At 40.0% G+C, this 19879-nt stretch overlaps 1 protein-coding gene across 3 annotated transcripts in view; it reads left to right on the top strand.

Moving 5' to 3' along the window:
• phkb (phosphorylase kinase, beta) overlaps positions 1-19625 on the top strand; it is a 72748-nt gene extending 53123 nt beyond the window's left edge. For 2 of the 3 annotated variants that reach the window (XM_058628934.1, XM_058628936.1), the window contains 15 exons: positions 4133-4216; positions 5093-5197; positions 6881-6963; positions 7834-7924; positions 10128-10186; positions 10415-10577; positions 11280-11361; positions 11615-11672; positions 14762-14852; positions 16074-16279; positions 16581-16715; positions 17039-17168; positions 17303-17410; positions 17545-17679; positions 18145-19625. In XM_058628934.1, coding sequence (XP_058484917.1) covers positions 4133-4216; positions 5093-5197; positions 6881-6963; positions 7834-7924; positions 10128-10186; positions 10415-10577; positions 11280-11361; positions 11615-11672; positions 14762-14852; positions 16074-16279; positions 16581-16715; positions 17039-17168; positions 17303-17410; positions 17545-17679; positions 18145-18297 — 1683 coding nt within the window. In that variant the 3' untranslated portion in view covers positions 18298-19625. Of the gene's footprint in view, positions 1-4132; positions 4217-5092; positions 5198-6880; positions 6964-7833; positions 7925-10127; positions 10187-10414; positions 10578-11279; positions 11362-11614; positions 11673-11998; positions 12090-14761; positions 14853-16073; positions 16280-16580; positions 16716-17038; positions 17169-17302; positions 17411-17544; positions 17680-18144 lie in introns of all 3 variants that reach the window. The other variant, XM_058628935.1, reaches the window with a different exon arrangement.
• The last annotated feature ends 254 nt before the right edge of the window (positions 19626-19879 follow it).

The raw sequence follows: 19879 nt of genomic DNA, 5'->3' as shown, positions 1-19879 counted from the left end.
GACTCTCAATCCTGGAATGCACCAATGTCGATCTTTGATGGAATATTGCAGCAGTCCTTCTGGAGATATATATCTAAATATTCCAGTGAGATAACATAACATTGGCCACCACATCAGAGATTATTATTATATAACAGTACAGATGCTCCTTTGGTCTGTTGTAAACTCAATCTAATGGAACTGTGTGAGTAACAAGTCCAGCACTTACAGCTGTTTTCATCCTGCTCACTTTGCTTCTTTCATCTTACGCAGATTACTCTACACTTGTAACGTCATAAATATGACACCAAGCACTGCACCTCTGCTTTCAAGTGTTTCACGTCCCGTTGATTCCGTCGCTCAAACCTTAGTCTCCTCTTTCCAGATCTAGCACCTCATCTGCATGTATATACCATTTGAAGTCCTCTATCTCCCAGGCTCGTGTCTCTCCTGCCACATCTGTCAGTCACACTCTGCTCGTCTCCCTAGCCTCTGTTCCTCATCTGTCATACCTGTTACGTGGCATTTGTTTCCCACACCTTGTTCTATAAACAATTTCTCCTATCATGTCATCTGTCGAGGCTCCAGGCTATCTCCTCCAGGCCTTTCTGCCTTCTGTCCCTCTGCTGCTACATACCCATGACATTCACTTCTCTAACTCTCTTCTACTATATCCTCTTGGACGACATCCTGCCCCACCTGCAGTATGTCTGTTTTCACCTAACAGGTCTCCCCTTGAGCTCTATAATCTGCATATGAAATGTCATACTGGTTACTTTTTCCCCTCCTTCCCCATGTGCCTCTTTCTTCTGTGCGGTGCTCTGCCGCTCGGATGGCTATGCAATTGTGAGCCGGAGTCTTTGCTGGATATTAAATCTGAAGCCCAGACGGTCTTTCTTCCTCGACCGAGTCGCCACCGCCGTCTCCATTGCTGCAGGCTGCGTTTGCTCACCTCACCTTGTCCCTAATCTATTGACAGCATTTGATTGTGTTGACAACATCTACCTGACAATGAAAGAGTGGTAATTACATTTTGAAATGTGTTATTCCCACCTGCACACTCTAATGCTTATCCTCTTTGCAAATCACTGCTTAGCCCAAAATAGCTTCCCCCGTTTTTCCATTTCATTTGCTCTTCTTTTTTTTTCAATATGCAAGATGTGCTTTTTTACTTTCATCACATGGATCTGTGACAAGTAGCACCAGGAGCCATCCATGTGAGGCCCTAAAGAGGCAGTGATCAAAGGCTGCAGGTCTCAAAAGACTTTTAAGGGAAATTGGAATATTTTACACCTGTTTCGTATTGTAATATTTTTTGGCAGTTATGACTGTTGATCATAATGACATTCAACCACTACATCCCACCACAGTGGCACATTTCATATAACTGCAACCAACTTCAGATGCTGTCCCTCTACCATAGCTCGCAAGGAAATGCTTTCCAAGAGAATTTTATACTATAAAACAACACTAACTTTGGAAAGAAATCCATTTGATGTGACAATATAAGCCTCATATTCGCTTCCCTTGAGGTTCAGGGAATACATCTTTCTCAGAGGGATGAATACGATTAGCACAGCTTTTCCAGGGTACATATGAGGATGAAAAATTAAAAAAAAGAAAAATGGAATGCCATCCTTTAAATTAATTTCATGAGGCAAACCAATCATTAAAAATGAAGAGGAAGTGGAAGGGCATGCACAGTATCAGTATCAAGCATTTCAGCAACACGTTGAACCACGGCGAACCACAACAGCTGTTGAAGTAAATCTGTGATGTGACACCAGCAGTCGTATTTTCACCATTGTTTCACTGTGGTGAATTAAAAAAAAAAACGTATGAAAGTAATAGGCAGTTGTACACCCTCACACCTTGGGGCCCCTGCAGAAATGTAAAATGCAGCTTTTAAAAATATGGCTCTCCCTGAACCCTCCCACCTGTTAGGCTGCTTGTGCAGTGGGCAGTGTGGAAATGGGAGGGAATGAAAGGATGCTTTGATAGGCTGCCTGTGTGTTGTCCTTCTTCATTGGTATGCTGCACACAGGAAGTGTTGGGTGCAGAGGTTCCTTCAACCTCCCTGGCTTTTCTCCTCAAGGTCTCATCTTGGGCCAGGGAATTGCAGTGCTGCTCCCTTCCCAATTAACATTTATTTTTTTTAACCCAAAGTCTACACTCTTTACCCTTCCCCCCCCCCAAGTATAATTTGTTTTATTTTGTCCAAAACTTCCCTTCTTGTTTTCAGTGCAAGCCATACGGCACAGTGAATGTTCAGGAGTAGCAGAGCACCACCTTTTGGCTGACATCATGTATTGCAGTTAGTTTGAGGTGGTAGAATGCGGCACAGGGGGATTGATAGGCAGATTACCTGCAGTGCCACTTGAGAGTGTGGGTGTGCTGATGCTGTTTCATGGCAGGATGTTAGAATTTAGAATTTAGAAACTGTCACTTAAGGAGTAAGTGCTATGGTTTAAGTCAGACAGATTAGAGCACACACTTGTACAGTGAATGATAACTTGTGGCAAATGTCACACCACTAGACTTGAAGCAAGCAGAGCAGTGAAATCAATGTCCATTTTCTTTCTCTCTATGCCTTTGAATTAGTGTGTTTTGACAGAAGATAATGCAAGATTTTCTCTGAAGCACCAAAGCAGTTATCTGGAAACTTGGCTTTCGTAAGCTCCTTGGTGCCATCTCTAAATCCATTTCACAGATGGCTGCAGGAGAAGACCCTGTTTTGTTTTTTTTGTTTTTTTACCCCTCTGTGTTTTGACACACTGCAGGGAGCATTTGTATTTAATTACTACACAATCACTGTGGAACCTGCAAAAACAGTTGATGATTTTTATTCACATTTTTTCCTTTATTATTCACGTAATTATGCAGTCGCATTACTAGTGCCAAAAATAGACCTCACAAATCACACTGCTGTCAAATAGGTTCGAGCTGAGTCAGCCCTGTACGAAATCAAATTTGTGGGCCTATCATATTTTTTTCTGACTGAACCCACAGGATTAATTTCCCAAAATTAAATATGAGCGTTAACCTCAGCAAGTGTGAGCCCATCTTCTTTGGCTAAACCCTTTTGGTGTTTAGTGTTTGGCTTAAATAACAGTACTTCTCTTGTTGACCTACAGTAGGACAACCAATCAGTCAAATTGGAGCATTTTATTGACTGGAAGTTCTGTTTCTGTTGGTATTATTTTTGAATTACGTATTTCACTTTTTTATCCAGAAATATATGCTATAGTTTAATACATGGGATTTCGCTGGTCTTCTGACTCATAAAGTCCATTAAGTCGGGTAACTTGCAAAAAAACAACAACCCTAAAACGATTGCAAGAATTTGTTTAAAATCAAAGCAGCAAACAGACACAGCATACTGATTATTGTTCTGCTATATGAGCCAAACTGGCTCAAACTCTTTCCATGGCCCTTAAAGTTTAAGTGGTATAGATAATGGTTAGATGGATGTATGGGCCAAGCTCTTAAACATTTCCCATAATTCAATCAAGAGCATCTCTGCTTGAGATCCTTTTATACATGACTTGCACAACTTGTATATTTGTTGTCAGCTTAAACAGAGACACTTGCTTCTGATGGCTTCTGTGTGAGACTGAAGGCCCCCGTACTGTGCAGTTATTAATTTTTAAAATGGATGTGTTTAGATATGTGCACCATGCAAAGTGGCTATTATGGAAACTATCAAACAGCATGCTGTCTCTTACTTATTTTAATGAGGACTCAGCTCTTCTCATGGACCTCTGCATCTCGGTGCAACACTGTTATCAACCTCAGTGCCCATGGGTGTACTTGGCTCCACTAAGCATGCCACTGATGGCAGCGCAGGGACCTTTCATTATCGCCACGTCTCATAACATTACAGGGATAATATCACAAGGTGGTTCCTCTGCCATATGGAGGTAATTTCAGCTGCATTGCAACAACAGACCTGTCTGAGTGCGACAGACGCACGATGAACTCACACTCACGTCATGATAAGACATGGAACTGTGCTGCATGACTTTTCCAATCAAATATTTGAATCTGTAAGAAATGCTGTGATGACAGATAATCATTTTCTCCTAAATCACAAAGACTTTCAGTAAGGTGTTTATGTGTTTGTGTGTGTGTGTGTGTGTGTATCTTCCTGTAGGCGTACCGTTTCCTCGGCGCCAATAAAAAGCTGGAGTTGAGTGGGCGACCAGATAGGCCAGTGGGCTGCATTGGGACCTGCAAGGTATTTAAATATGCACACTCATACCTACACACACGCGCATACTGGCATGCATACGCATACTGGCATGCATACGCATACTGTACGAACCAGTGCACGATGCCCTGCTGCACAGGTCATGGGTGACCTTATGAACATACCTCCCACATAATTCATCTGCATTTATATCCCCAGCACTCTCAGAAGTAAAAAGTTATCCGCAGCTCGAAAAAAAACCCACACAAAGACAGAATATATTCAACATGAGGAACTTCCCTCCTCCTCACACGTACAGTAATGCGGCATTGAATGCTGAATGGATTTTGGTCCAAGACTAAGTGCAGTGTCTGCATCGTATGTAGCTGTGGGAGTGTGTTCATATAGTAAAGTGTGTGTGTGTGTGTGTGTGTGTGTGTGTGACCTAGTACTTTGTGGCAGATGTTATTTGCAGTTATTCCCAAATGAAGGTCGCAGCATGAACAAATAAGTTGAGCCAAAGCAGCTTTTCTCACACAAAGGCGTTGCCAAACAAATGAATCATGGCACCCAGTGCATCGCTAAGACAATATTATAATGGAACATTTATGTGGAAGATGGCAGCCTGCCAGAGGACATTACCATCATCAGTGTGTCTGTTTCTTCTATGTCCGTTGCAGCCCCTGTGACAGTCTGTACGTGAGAGCGGAGGATTTGAATGGATGTGCGTACAGTATATATGTGTGTGTGTGTGTGTGTTATCTGGAGTGGCTGTGTAGCTTCTGTGTGTCCTTTTTTATCTCAGGATTGATGACTTGTTTTATACGCTGCCCAGAATAATGTATATGTGGCTACTTGTGAGCCATTTGTCTTCTAATGTATTTTTGTGTGTGTGTGTGCGCACATGTGTGTCCCTCCTTACAGATTTATCGCATCCTTGGAAAAACAGTGGTGTGCTACCCAATAGTGTTTGATCTAAGTGACTTTTACTTGTCCCAAGATGTTCTGCTGCTGATTGATGACATCATGGTAAGTCAAGTCCATCCTTTTTTCACCCTGTAACACCTAAGCCTCAAAATGTCCATCTGGACTTTTCTTTTTCGCTTATTTTTACCATAAAAGGGCCACAAAATGTCCTGTTAGTATCTGGCAGTTATTTACAATTTACTGCATGTTCAAATAGTCTATTAACAATTCAAAATGATGAAAAAACATTGTAGTTGTACACAAACACCAAATGGTGCTTGTTCAATTTTAAATTTGATCAGTATAACACATTTAAAATAACATTTGTTTGAGTTTTTGTCTCAGTGTCCAAAAACAGGGCAAATTGAGACTGTGTACAGGTGTTTTCCCAACTCTCTCCTCTCTGGTGGCAACGACACTGATTTGTGGGCTTGCGAGTGAAATTACCGTAATAACCACATGTTGACTTTGACAACTTCTCAGCTTTCAGACTTGCACAAACGTGTTCCATGGCATTTCTGCTAAACATTTTGAATGTCGTGCTCAGTGTATTAATCTCTCAGTCACTCTATTTGAACATGCAGTTTCAAAATTAGAAATAAAACAACAAAAAACAGTATTTATTGTGAACTTCCCTTACCCTTGAACACTGGCACGACCCTGGCTCTCTTAAACCTGTGGAGTGGAACCCTAAAACCATTGTTTGTTCAACTATTTCATGTGGACAAATATCTGCTGTGAAACACCAGGTTTATTTATAATAATGGTCTAATATATAAGACCAACTTTCAGTCACAGTACTCCAATCCAAATGCCAATGATCACAGACATTGACAGACATAAAAACACTAAAGCTGGCATTTGTACAGTACTCTATGTGTTCCCAAAACATCAAGCCATACTGAAGCCGTACAGTCAGCCAATTTATACAGGACCTAATCTGTATCTCCTGATCTTACTGCAACGATAGATAAGTAAATGGAGGTGCTGTTATCCCCGTTTTACCGGCACCGTACTAATTGCATTTCACAATAGATTTTTATCCAAGTGCACATCCAGGAACCTGAAGCCCGAGACCCTCTTCATAGAGTCTCTATTGATCAGGATCAGGAAGTCAATAGTCAACTCCATGTTCAGGATGGGGTTGTTCTCTTTGCACCACACTGACAGCCCCCGGAGCTCCAGAGAGCAATCGGAGATAAAAGTCTGATCCAGTAACAGATGGAGAAAAAAGTCCCGTAATAAAGTGACCAGTTTGCCGGGGACGATTGTATTAAAGGCAGCGCTGAAGTCTATGAAGAGCAGCCTTGCATCACTAATGTTCAACATGGGTTAGTGTTGTGTGGAGAGCTGTCGCTATGGTGTCCTCTGTACATCTGTGCACTCAGTATGCAAACTAGTGTGAGTCAAGTGGGGAGTGGGGAGTTTGTGCATTTCAGTGTATACAGAACTATAATATTATTTCAAAAGTGTTTTAAAGTTGAATGTTTTCAAATTCAGTCAAGAACAAATTCTGATATTTTAATCCTGCCCTCATTTTCCAGCTGCATTTCCTTATCATACTGTAGACGTTCATTTTGTATTTCCATTTCTTTTAGATCAGAAACTTAAGTTGATCTTGGCTTGCCGAGTGAGGACACTGCACTTTACTAATCGCACTTGTTTGGTTCCTGTGTGTGTGTGTGTGTGTGTGTGTGTGTGTGTGTGTGTGTGTGTGTGTGTGTGTGTGTGTGTGTGTGTTTGCAGAATGCCCTGCAGTTCATCAAACAGTGCTGGAAAATGCAGGGACGTCCTCTCTTCCTGGTTCTCATCCGCGAGGATAACATCAAGTAATAAACACATTCCCTAAGAGCTGTTTATCAGCAGTTTTTCTGTTTGCCTGTCCTACGATCGCTTTGTACAACATTATGCCGTCTTCTATCTCTCCATATATCATCCTTAATCTCTTTTTCTGTCTGAAACTGGCTAAAGCTCGCTAAAATGTCCCAACAGTCACGGTGCAATTTAGTTCATTCTTTTAATCCAATATTCCTCTCACTTTCACTCTGTTCTCTTCAGTGTGCACTACTTATTTTTATAGCAGGACGGCGAGACTGTATGTGTTTGCTGATTAGGAGATAGTCCCTCATTTGTATCCCTGTAGCTTGGCTGGTGGACAGCAGCATGGACCAATATCCAAGTAACCACGCAGCCACACCGCAGCATCTCGAATGAGTCGGTGGCCCCTTACGGAAGAAATTCGATAGTCATTAGTTTTCTATTGATCGAGATGATGACCTGTACAGATGGTGACAGCAGACTGAACAAAGCAGTGAGGCTTTGGTTGATGTGTGCTGTTACATTTATAGGTTCAAGCTGTTATTATGTGTTGCCAGTGTCAGGTGTACGAGTATAAAAGTTAACAACAAAAATGAAAGACAAATGAAAAACACACAGTAATCTTGAGTTTGTTCTCCCCCGTGTGTGCGTGGGTTTTCTCCGGATTCTCCGGTTTCCTCCCACAGTCCGAAAAACCTGCAGATTTTGGGATTAGGCAAATTGGACACTCTAAATTGGCTGTTGTGTGGATGGTTGTTTGTCTCTATGCGTTAGCCCTGTGATGGACTGTCGCCCTATGTCAGCTGGGATTGGCACCATGTGACCCTCATTTGGAGGATAAAACAATATAACATAAAATATTTCAACATCTCTGTCCCCAGGGGGAGCCGCTTCAACCCAATCTTGGACATGCTGGCGTCTTTCAAGAAAGGCAACATCGGTGGGGTGAAAGTCCACGTCGACAGACTTCAGGTTTGTGTATTCAGTTGATGAAATGAACCTTATTTGTATCGATGAATTTAATCTTGTCATTCTGAAGCAGTTTTCATATTAGGGACGCAAGTGTCCTTAAATGATTATTTGACATGTGACCACTCTGTAATCCTTATAAAGGTTTCCAAAAATGACAGCATGACACTCTATATAACATTATTAAAATGATGACAACAAAGCAATCTCTAAAATTGTTTACAAATCCGAAGAAAACCCTTTACAACAACCCTGAGACAACAGATTTTATTCTTAGTGGTTTTTACATAAGATTAATAGCATTCCTCAGTGCAATAACAATAATTTAGGTGAGTTCACTAAGTTGATCACTATTGGCTCATTTTCATATGAGTATCCATTCACTTCCACCGGTATAATGGATTTTATAAATCTATTTCATTTTGTTTTGTAAATCAATATGAATATATTGATTAATGGCATTCCTACTTTAAAAGCATTCTAAAACATTCTTATATTATACTTCATATTACAATATTACATTATCTCAGTGCACCAGTGGTTTCAGTTTATGTGGTTTATGTCGATCACCTTTCAGCTATAGTAGTTCATATGAAGAACCAGTATTTTATTAACACTTGACATGCATTTATTGGTCAGTCATACATTTGACTGGGAGGATCTGTGGCTTGAGATCATTCAAATCTATTCAAGTGGATCAGTTTTCCTATTGTTTCAACTGTTTTTAATGTTTGCTCACGGTGAAGTGGCTGTCGGGAAAATATGCCACCTGCTCTCTGGTGTTGGCTCAGTGACAGCGGATATTACAGCTGTCTCTGAAATAAACATTGGCCTGATATTACAAATGTTCCAACAAATTGTTTTTCAGAGCTTCATATTTTCCCTTGGTAAAAAAAGAAAGAAAAGTCCCTCCTTATTTCAGCACCGGTGAAAGTGGCTCTCTTTGTTTTGAACCTGCTCTGTCAGATTCCATTTTTAAGGCAATCTCTTTCTGCTTTGCCTTTGTTTTTGATAAAGAGACTGTTAAATGAAGCTTGTGTTGGGGGGGGGGGTAAAAACCCAGGGATAACTTTAACATTTCTGCTATACATTAACAACTGTTTGTCTTTTCTTTTTTAACTAATAAGAAGTTGATGGCAGATACTGTATCAGTCTGTGCTGTGTTGAAACCTCCAACTTCTAGCTAGAAGTGACATGGTGCATTTCACATTTAGTCCAACTGGCAGAAAGATTTAGCATAATTACTTCCACTTACTGAGTCATTTGTTGCTATGGCAACATGGGGAGAGATAAAAATACTTAGCTCAATAGCCCCAGATACTGTAGACAACTGACATTTAATATAGAAGAGGAATGATAATAATGATAATTAGGTATATATCTATATACCACCATGTATCATATCAGTTATCCCAAAATAAAATACAAGAAGGTTATTGTGTATCATTACCATTACCTCACTGTGATACACAGCAGTGTTAATGAATTGACAATAAACCAACAGTTAACAGTCAGTTTTCATGGCCGACCGTGTTGGTTTAAGTAGGACATTTAGCAACAGTCAATGATGATTAAATATTTACGAATGTCTTCGGGAGAAGGGGTGGGAATAAATAACTAAGTCGTACTTCTTCCCACTCCTTTTCGAACATGTAAACTAAGAACTGAGAGATTATCCATTTCTTTGTTCCCCCTTTTTTTTCCCCCACATTAGAAATAAATACATTTCCATTCCATTTCAGGCGTCTGCTTTGTCAAAACTCATGACAGGTTTTCCAACCCTAACTTCTCTCACAGAGCGTCTGTGGTGTTCAGCAGAGACTTCCACATACGCTTTCCCTTTTTTTAAAGATGTTCTTTCAATTTGCCTATTTGCCATTCACTTCACAGCTTACTCCCACTGCTTGGAAACACTTCGCCTTCTCCTCATCATCATGTCATTGTTATGGGGAGCAGCATTGCTCCCCTTCCTTATGCTTCTTATTCTTGTTGCGGATTTGACTTCAGGTGGAATGGCTAATCTCACGTGTAGACCACAGGGGCAAGTTACACGGAACTGTGCTCTTTACTCCTACACGGCCGTGCTTTTAAATACTCACATCAAAACATATCCATGTGTGTATTACTGTATTAAATATCTCATACATTCTATTGCAGTCCATCACTAAGGTCACAACAATGTGTATTTTTCTCTTAAACCTTTTAGACGCTGATAGCTGGAGCAGTCGTGGAGCAGTTGGACTTCCTGCGCGTTAATGAGGCAGAGTAAGAGATTTCTTCAGCTTTCATATTTAATTTGCCAGAGGTCCGACATGGAAACTTAATTTCATTTTATCGAGGACCAAATATCAGTTTAGCTTAAAATAACAAAATGTCTAAAAAAATAAATATTCTGGTTTTCCATTTCAAATGGGAAGAGCAGCTACTGCATAATGGAGCTACTGTATGCTGCGTGCTCTACATGTAGAGTGATGTGTCCATGTGTGTGCATAGGATCTCAGAGTTTAAGAGCTTTGAAGAGCTGGAGCTGCCTAAACACTCCAAGGTGAAGAGGCAAACAAGTACGCCCAATGCCTCTGACCTGGAGCAGCAGCCAGAGATCAGCGTGGAGGAGTGGCTGCACAAGCCCACCAATGAGATCATGCAGAAGTTCAAGGTGAGTCGTTCGTTCATTCATTCATCGTCTGGCGCTTTATCCTCCACACGAGGGTCCCATATGGACAGGTCGCAGTCAATCGCAGGGTCAGTAGAGTAAATTAAAGAGGGAGAATGTATATAGTAACATTTACAGGATGACTGTTGTGTTTTTATTGGCCACATTTCCTTTATTTAGAGGTAATATTCCAGGTGATTAGTTGAATTCAGCATTAACAAGACTGAAAAGTGTGTTATTTTTTTTTTAGAAACAGTCAGATTCTTCTTCTGTTCATTTTTTTTTTTTAACTATTTAAACATGAAAATGAATTCTACAAAACATTCCTTTGTCTCAATAAAATATTTAAAATAATGAACACAAACTCAGGTTTCCTTTTAACTCTCCTTGTGAAAGTTCTGTCTTGTTATTTGTGGCAAAGATGAACTGAACGCACTCATCATCTCCTATACGCTCACTGATGCGTGTCATGGCTGACTTCTTCTTGGTCTTGGTTTTCCTGTCAAATGAGTTTGTTATTGATTTATCTAAGTGTTCAACATTAGTACCAGTATTGTTATCAGACCAAATGCTATAATAATAAGAATAAGAATCATCATCACTGTGGCTTGTTAGTTTGTTTTTGGTTACGTCGATATGTAATTATGCTCAAAATGCACGTCTTTGTGTATTTTGTGACGTTTGATTGTATGTGTCACTGTGCAGGACTGTAACTGTTTGGCCAGTCAGGCTCAGCTCGCAAGCATCCTTCTCAGGAGAGAGGGGCCTGATTTCATTTCTAAAGATGGTGAGTACATATACAGTACAACTAAAAAATGTGTGCACTCACTGAGACTTTATTAAATTAAGGGAATTTCTTAATTAAATGCAAATAAATTCAAGTCAGAAGTGCCACAGGGTAGCAGCTTTGTAATTAACAACCCCAATATTTCTTTATTAAGTATGGGTTATTCTTTCAAGAATTAAGTCAGGGATTTGACTGTGTAGTGTAGCTCGGTAGTGCAGACAAAATGTGCATCTAACCATGTTTGTGATTCCAGAGAACCTGACGGATGAACTGGAGAGAATCTACAGAAGAGCTGGCAGCAGAAAACTTTGGTCTGATAATCTCACAAATTTACACATACACACACACACATACATAAATACATGTAGTGTAGATCTAAAAAGATAAACTCTAAAGGGGAAATTTGTTATTAGTCATCGCTCTTTTGAATATTTTAGATTTAACTTCTAAATTAACAGGAAATTGCAATAGATGTTTTGCTTCATATATTTTTAGTTTGGGCCCACCTTACAAAATATTATTTAACGTAGTGAATTATTAATGCCTGTTTTTCCCACATTCCTCACAATATCTTTTCTCTTGTGAACCCTTTTTTTTTTTTTAAAAATAACTCTTGTTTAATGTGGCTAAACTATAGGCTGGCAGTGCGCCACGCTGCTGCCATTATCAAGAAGTGTGCCAGCTCTATAGCTCCTCACATCACATCCATTCTGGTGCATGGGAAACAGGTAACGTTCAGGCAATAGTGAACTGTGGACTCTGCATGAATTCTCCTATTTAGATGGTTGGCTGCCATTAGAGCTGTTTAAGGTTCAACCAATCCTAATTAGATTTTTCTCTTAACCAGAGTTTGACCAAAAAAGAATCCACTTTTCTTGTGTATTTATTCACTTATGTGAAATCAAAACTGAGGCCTGTAAGTAGCAAAAAAACTATACTAGTATAGTACAGTATATATAAACTTATTATTACAAGATAACTGGGCTATACTTGTTCAGGCTAATCTTTTAATTTAGCCAATGCTAGTCTTATATTTTGCTTTTTAGAAGAAGATTAGTATCTTAGCATCTTGCTGAGCTAAGCTTTAAGGCTCTCAGTTAGCTATAGGGCTAAATCCACCACCGTCTGGTTAATCCAAAGAGTCGAGCATCATAGATTGGCTGAACTCTTACACAGTCATGGGTTTGTCCAAGTCAGTGAGACCAAGCTAGTAAAGCACCAAAGGAGCTTGTCATCGGTGTCTGCTATCGCTCTCTCCCCCTCTCACGCTCTCTCTCCCTCTCCATTAACCATCAAACAGGCTAGGGCCTCATGCTCAGAGGCTGGCTGTGTACTCCCAGACAAAAAAGGGTTCGGCTCTTGGATAGTATTCCATTCATATTTACAGGTCCCCCACATCTGACCCATCATGTGCTTAGATGGAAACGTTTACCACCAAAGTCTGTAATAACAAAACAAACAAACATTGTTAAATGTATATTAGAAGCAGCGTAACTGTATGGAAGTGAACTGAAAATGGTGGACTTAAAGCAACACTATGTCGGTTTTTCTTGATGTGCTGATATTACTGTTGAATCTGATGTTGCAGACTGGGAATGAAGAAGGCAGCATTCTCCCAATCATAAGTCAATGATATCAATCGAAGTTTATTTTATTTAAAGCTGTTATTTTAGTGAAGCCACCAATCAAAGTTTCAAGATCAGGTCCAAACAGACCACAGACCAAATAAATCCCATCCCTGACCCTTTTTTCTTGGAATGACTGAAATAGACCACACATTTCTCATTATTCCTTCCTTTCCCTCCTCCACTCATAATGGCGGTCCATTATGCCTGCACTCCACAAGCCTCCCCACAACACTTAACATTTGAATCCCATTATCATATATAAAGCGACATGTTTTTGATGGTATACTCTTTGATTGATCTCACATGTAGACCAGATTGATTTTTATTGAAAAATATAAGTATATAAGTTGCTTAGTGTTGCTTTAAACCGTTCAACCGTTACCCCTTTTACAATTGTGTAGAAGAAACAGGCATGTGGTTTGTTCATTATAGGCTATACTGTAAAAAAGATTCCCATACAACATGGTGGACATGAAATTAAATATCCAATGTCCCCAGTGTTCCAGTGAAGAGAAAAAAAAAAATTTCTCCTTCGATGTTTGAGCACAGAGCTGCCATGTTTCCCTTTTGTCTGTGGTATGTTGCCAGCCTGACTCACAAAGAATGGCCCCTAATCGTGTAAAAGGCTGTTCCAACTTTGTATGTGAGCGTTTGTTCCCCCCTGTGTCGTCAGTGTTCTCTGTGTGTCCATAGGTTGAATCAGATTGGTCAACATGAAAACATCTACTGTATGTTGTTTGACTAATTAATAGGATCTTTTTGCATTAAAGAAAATGTAGTATGCCGTAGAGGGGGGATGGGGGGGAGGGGCCCTGCAGGGGAATTTCCAGCTTGTCGGGAAATGGTATCAATACTCCGTTCAATTTACTTTCTCATTTACCTAACATGAGGCAGGAAGTGAAGCTTGAAATAGGTTCCCCAACAAAGCATCAGAGGATTGACACCACATCATGCCTTCTAAACATTAAAGCTTTTGTTGCCGTTTCATTCCTTAATGCTCAAGATGTGCCCCGGTATTTCCACAGGCTTAAGCACTGAATAACCACACACACACGCACACACAAATAAGTGTTTTTCTCAGGATAATATAAGAGGAAGTTGTTTTGCTGTTGATTATATTCATGACCCCATTACTGAAATCACCTTTATTTGATCACTGCTTCTGTGAGGATGGCTTCCACTCTGTGTGTGTGTCTATGGTTGACCCCTTGCTGTGGGCTTCCACATGAAGGTAACCACTGTTAATGTGTGCTGCTTCTCCCTCATAGGATTAGTGCAGGCACGAGGAGGCCGTTTGAAAGCGACTCGTGTGGATAATGAATTACCAAAATTAGTGAACATTAAAATGTTTTGGTGCAAAGTCAAAGCTTTCATTTGGCTGTTGAAGAGCAAAATGGAATTCATTCATTAAAATGGGAATTATGAAAAAAATCATCCATTTAATAGATTTTGTTTTCCCTTTTCAGAGTGTTTTGGATGATTTTGTTAATTTGCAGTATAATAAAAAGGCAAAGCATCTAGCAGATAAATACTTTTTTTTTAATCATTTAATTACCATTTTTTTATATATATTTTTAAATATTCCTCAATTAAAGTGAATATAAATTGAAAGTCTCTTTCATTCCAGTGTTATCCAGTGACTCTATTAATGCAGCAGTAAATTTGAGGAATTGGCTCCTCACTCTCATCAACGACAAATGTCAAAGTCGGAGCTGTTAGTCGTTTTCTGCCATAATGTCAAAAAACTGTTCTTGTGTCTTTTCACCCACTAGGTCTGTTGTCCGTCTTGCTGCCAGTCTGTTAACTAAGCTAGTGGACAGCCTTGCCCCCAGTATTACTAGTGTTTTAGTGCATGGCAAGCAGGTAAGTCAACACGGAGACAGCAGGGGGTGGCAACTGCCCCTTTTTGTAAAATCTATAATACATTTGTGTTATGTTTGGGGGAAATGGCATGTCAGGATAATAATTTTAATGTTCACTAAGTTTTTTAAAAAAGGCAATTGGACATCTATCTATCTATCTATCTATATATATATATATATATATATATATATATATACACAATGAGCTACTCCTCATGCTGTCATCCTATGGGAATTACTGCATGCTCATAATGCTGATCATAGATCACCTCCAGTGTATATGTGTGTGTTTTTGTGTTTGTGTAACTGAGCTCTAGTTGAAGTGAAGCTAGCAGCATGACCACAGTAGAATCCTAATATGCACTGTGTCCGTGTGTCTAGACAAACTCCATGAGCCGATTGATTTATTGTGATGCTGGACTTTGGACTTTGTCTGATGCCACTCCCCCCCTCCTCAAAATTGGCGCTGGATGAGTTTGGGCGCATCATATCCTGTCAAGTGTTATTCAGAGATTAGCCTCCTCTCACGAGTGTCAGTTATCTTGCCTCGTTTTTATCCTCCGGAACAGTTTTGGGCATTTCATTATGTTGAAGTAGCTCAAGGTGTGAATCTGCATATAGATTGCCTACCAGAGGGAATGATCCTTTCAACATGATTGGAAAGCCTGATTTAAAATTGGAGACTGCTCTATACCTCTGCTTACAATAACAGCCTGACTAGAAGAAATACAATGTCTCCCAATTTCACTCATTTCTGACTCAAGTTTGGATGAAATTTGTCTTTAATACGGAAATCCCACATTCAAAGCTGGTCATCTCCAAACCTTATGTTTAGATCCAGGCTTCCTTTTGCTCTAACGCTTCAAGTTAGATGTAAAGATGAATGGCAAGTCTAAAGTGCTGGATTCCATCAGGTTCTGGAATAAAAGTGTGTCCTCTCATCAGCCGCCGACTGCTGAAGTGTAATTTTCATGAGATGGACCAAAACACAAAAGAGTAATCTTGAATTCCCCCCCCGCTCACTTTTATGTGTCACTGGGAAAGGAGGCCAGTTTTTTAAAAACAGAACAAAGATATTTACCTTGGAGGAAGCACTGTTTGCACATGGAAATGTATGCATATACACGATGGAACACTGCTCTCTAACTATATGTGGGTTCTTTCTTTATGCTCTTCCCCCCCCCGGTGTGTGTGCGCCTGTGCTAATATCTAATATTACCAGGTGACCCTTGGCATATTTGGCCATGAGGAGGAGGTGATCTCCAACCCTCTGTCACCCGGGGTGATTCAAGGCATCATCTACAGCAGGTGCTCCCCTCACGGCGGAGAGCGGGAGGCTGTCCTTCAGCAGGAGCTGGTCATTCATATTGGATGGATTATCTCCAACACCCCAGAGCTGTTCAGCGGCATGCTCAAGATCAGAGTTGGGTAGGGAAAAGTCAGGTTTTCGGGGCAGTTTGGGTGTAGGCTCTTTTTTAGTGAAACAAGCTGGACCCCTGCAGATATCTGTGTCCATGTCAATGAAATCCTGCATCTCAGTTTGGTTTTTAATTTTAAAATGCAGCAAAGTCCAGAACACCATGTTGGAAGGTGTGTTGAGGTTAGATGTAGCATTTAAAACATGTCTCATTTATGACCCCCCAAAAAAATCTAATCAATTCCATCATCAGTATTAACATGTTAGTGATGGAATGGAAGTAAGTGTGAGTGTGTGTGTGTGTGTCTCCAGATGGATTGTCCAGGCAATGAAACATGAGCTAAAGATCCGGGCAGGAGACATGCCACCCCAGGACATCTACCAACTCTCCCCCAGTGACATCAAACAGCTCCTGCTAGACGTTCTGCAGCCGCAGCACAACAGCAGGTGCTCATGTTCTCCCGACCAAGAATGTTTTCTCATCCCTTTTATCTCGCAAACCTTCTTTGAAGACACCCCCGTCTTTACCTCAGTGCTTTTACTCGTATAACCTGTTTTAGATTCTATTATTTTATCTTCAGTGCTGCCTCGTCTACGTCCGTGTCGTTTGGTCTTCTGCTGCCACAATGCAATTTCCCCATGGGAATTATTAAAGTTTTTTATCTTATCTCATCTAATCAAACACAATTTCCTCGGGCACAATAGCCATCACCTTTATCGTTCCCATCTCAAATAATTGCTTCAACACTTTCACCCTTGTTTCACCTAAGGTCTTGGCTGAACAGGCGTCAGATCGATGGCTCTCTAAACAGGACCCCTCTGGGCTTTTATGATCGTGTGTGGCAGATGCTGGAGAGGACTCCCAACGGTATTCTGGTGGCTGGGACTTACCTCCCGCAGGTACCTGACTCCACTTCACTTCAGTGCAGTACTTAATCACCTCTAATGGGAACGTTCTGAGGGAGTAAAGAATAAAAACATTAGTTCAAATGCACCAACCACTTTTTTTTTTTTATTTCCCTGTTTCTCTGTAGCAACCCACGCTGTCTGACATGACCATGTATGAGATGAACTTCTCCCTGCTGGTGGAGGAAACGCTGAAGAAGATTGTCCTGCCTGAGTACAGGCAAATCATTGTCGAGGTAAAAACGGACGCATTAATTAATATTTTTGCATTAATCTTTATGACGTGAGGTTTAGACCCTTTTAAAAAGTATATTGATATTTCGTTTATTCGAGTTTTTGAAAACCTGCTGTGTCTCTGCCATTTGGGCAGTTGCTGATGGTGGTGTCCTTGGTGCTCGAGAGAAACCCGGAGCTGGAGTTCAGCGACAAAGTGGATCTGGACGCTTTAGTGAAGGATGCATTCATTGATTTCCAGAGGGATCACAGCACTGTGAAAGAGGACCAGGTACATGTTTTCCCTCAAGCCTCTCATGTTAACTTAGTATATCATCACATTTCTTTTTTTATCTGTTCTATTCTATTAATGTGTAATAGAACTTCATTATATGGAATACACACATAATACATTATGTGTTAGGTACTGTTGAAATATTCTGAACATTCACTTGGACTCAAGATGAACTATTTTGTTTTTGGTGGTTCAAGGCAACCGTGACAATACATAGCATGTGTTTTTTCTTCCTATGAACTCATATACAATAGACAGAAAACATACATGGAATAGTTTAACAAAGTCAAGACAAATAAATTTTTGTTTTATGCATCATTCAGTGTGAGTCTACGCAAACATGGATTTCTACTGTATGCTGACAGACCACAATTCAAGTTTAAACTTGTGTAATAGTTCATAATTAGCACAAATTCTTATGGAGACATGATATTTACTGACGCTTCTTCATCTTGGCCTCAGTTGTCTGTGTCCCAGGTTAAGATCGAGGCTTTCTACAACACGCCTCCAGTGGGAAAGAAAGGCACCTCCAGCTATCTGACCAAGGCTGTCATGATCCTGCTACTGCAAGGGGACGTCAAACTCTGCAAGGATGACCCGTGCTCTGTTAGTTAGACTGAACCGTGATCCCACTCCCAGTGCTGTGTGGTCATCAAAACAGTCCACTAATGGACTACAGAGTATCCATCACATGTATTCATAAATAACCTACTCCTGGTAGCTTAGATTTAAACTCGCGTCTGCTTCCGCGGCAGCAGAAGCCGTAAGCAGAGGTTTCAGCTGTAGTAGGTTAGTGTGAAGCAAAATACACCCCTAAATCCTGCTTCAGTTATTGCATCACCATAGTTTTATTTAATTGCTGCACAATGTCTTGGTTTTTTTTTGTTAGAAGTCTGCATTCCGACCACATAGCACATTAAAATGAAGCTTTTATTAGTGTACTGCTGATTTTTATTTCTATCTGGATATCACAGAGTGGCATGTTTAAGTTACACTGCACATCTACTGGTTATCTCAGCAGAACTTTTACTTTTCGTACGTGCTTCAGTCTTCCAACTGTGTTGTGCTTTCAAATGTAACAGTTATGGAAAATTTGGCTTGAAAACGTGGACACAGCCTGGATTATAGTCGAAAGATTAAAAAAAAAAAGGGACGTAAAGCTAAAGGAAACTGGCTGTGGCTGTAGCAGCATACTGACTGATATCTAAATCTTAACAAAGTAAGGAAAAACAAATCTTGTGACTTGAATTTCAACTGTTCAATGTATTGTGGCCGTTAGTAATTAAGAAATAATGTCACTGTTAACTCGGATAAATGAACCAGGCTCACAGGTAACTGTTCAGACTGTGACAGACAGAGTGACTGTATTCAGTAACGTTATTTCATATATGGTCATTTTAAACAAGTAACAATAAATGTATGGATCCATTTTCAGAACATCTGAGAAGCACTGCTCAAATTGCAAAATCTGGATTATTTTTTATTCAGTTATAGTATATATTATACATAGAAATGACAGACCTGTTTTTGTGAGGTGAGTTTTTTCTTAGAGGAAAAGCTGTATCTTCTAACGTCTGCTGCATGACAATAGCTGCTGTTTGCCATAACCACCGTGATTGTTTCTCTGTTATAGGTTTCTGAGAGGCTTGTTTTCCACAACAGGTCTCTGCATGACAATGACTACTGTGTGTCTGAATTCTTGAGACAGAAAATCATTTTGTTTTTTTTTAAATGTCAGCAACAGAAAATACTACTGTCAATCTTAAGTAGAAAGTTGCACCTTTTTTTTAAAGTGTGCCTTTCTGATTATCATCACTGTGATAATTCTCCCCATCCGTGTTTACTGTGAGTGTGTTTGTCTTTTTTTCGCTGTTTAATGGCTATTATTTAAAATAATTCTATTTTAACTCAAACATATTAGAATAAAGTCATTTTGAAAACCATTTAAACATGTGGGATTTTACTGTTCGCTCTATTTGGGATTGTGTAAATATGCACCGGAACGTCCACTGCTATAAATAATAAAAAAAAATGGATGAGGCAAAAATATACTCCCATTTTAAAGTCAATTACCAGTTACCAGATGCCACCAGCTGTCATTCACTCTGGTGTTCACTCATTTGTGCCGCACTGTATTGTTTATTTTCCTCTAAATGGGATCATAATCTACAATCGTTGACATCATGTTCTATTGAAG

Source organism: Solea solea, chromosome 5 (assembly GCF_958295425.1).
Source record: "Solea solea chromosome 5, fSolSol10.1, whole genome shotgun sequence".
NCBI classification, from domain to species: domain Eukaryota; kingdom Metazoa; phylum Chordata; class Actinopteri; order Pleuronectiformes; family Soleidae; genus Solea; species Solea solea.
Note: the sequence above shows the minus strand (reverse complement) of the source record. Positions and strands in the feature narration are given on the sequence as shown.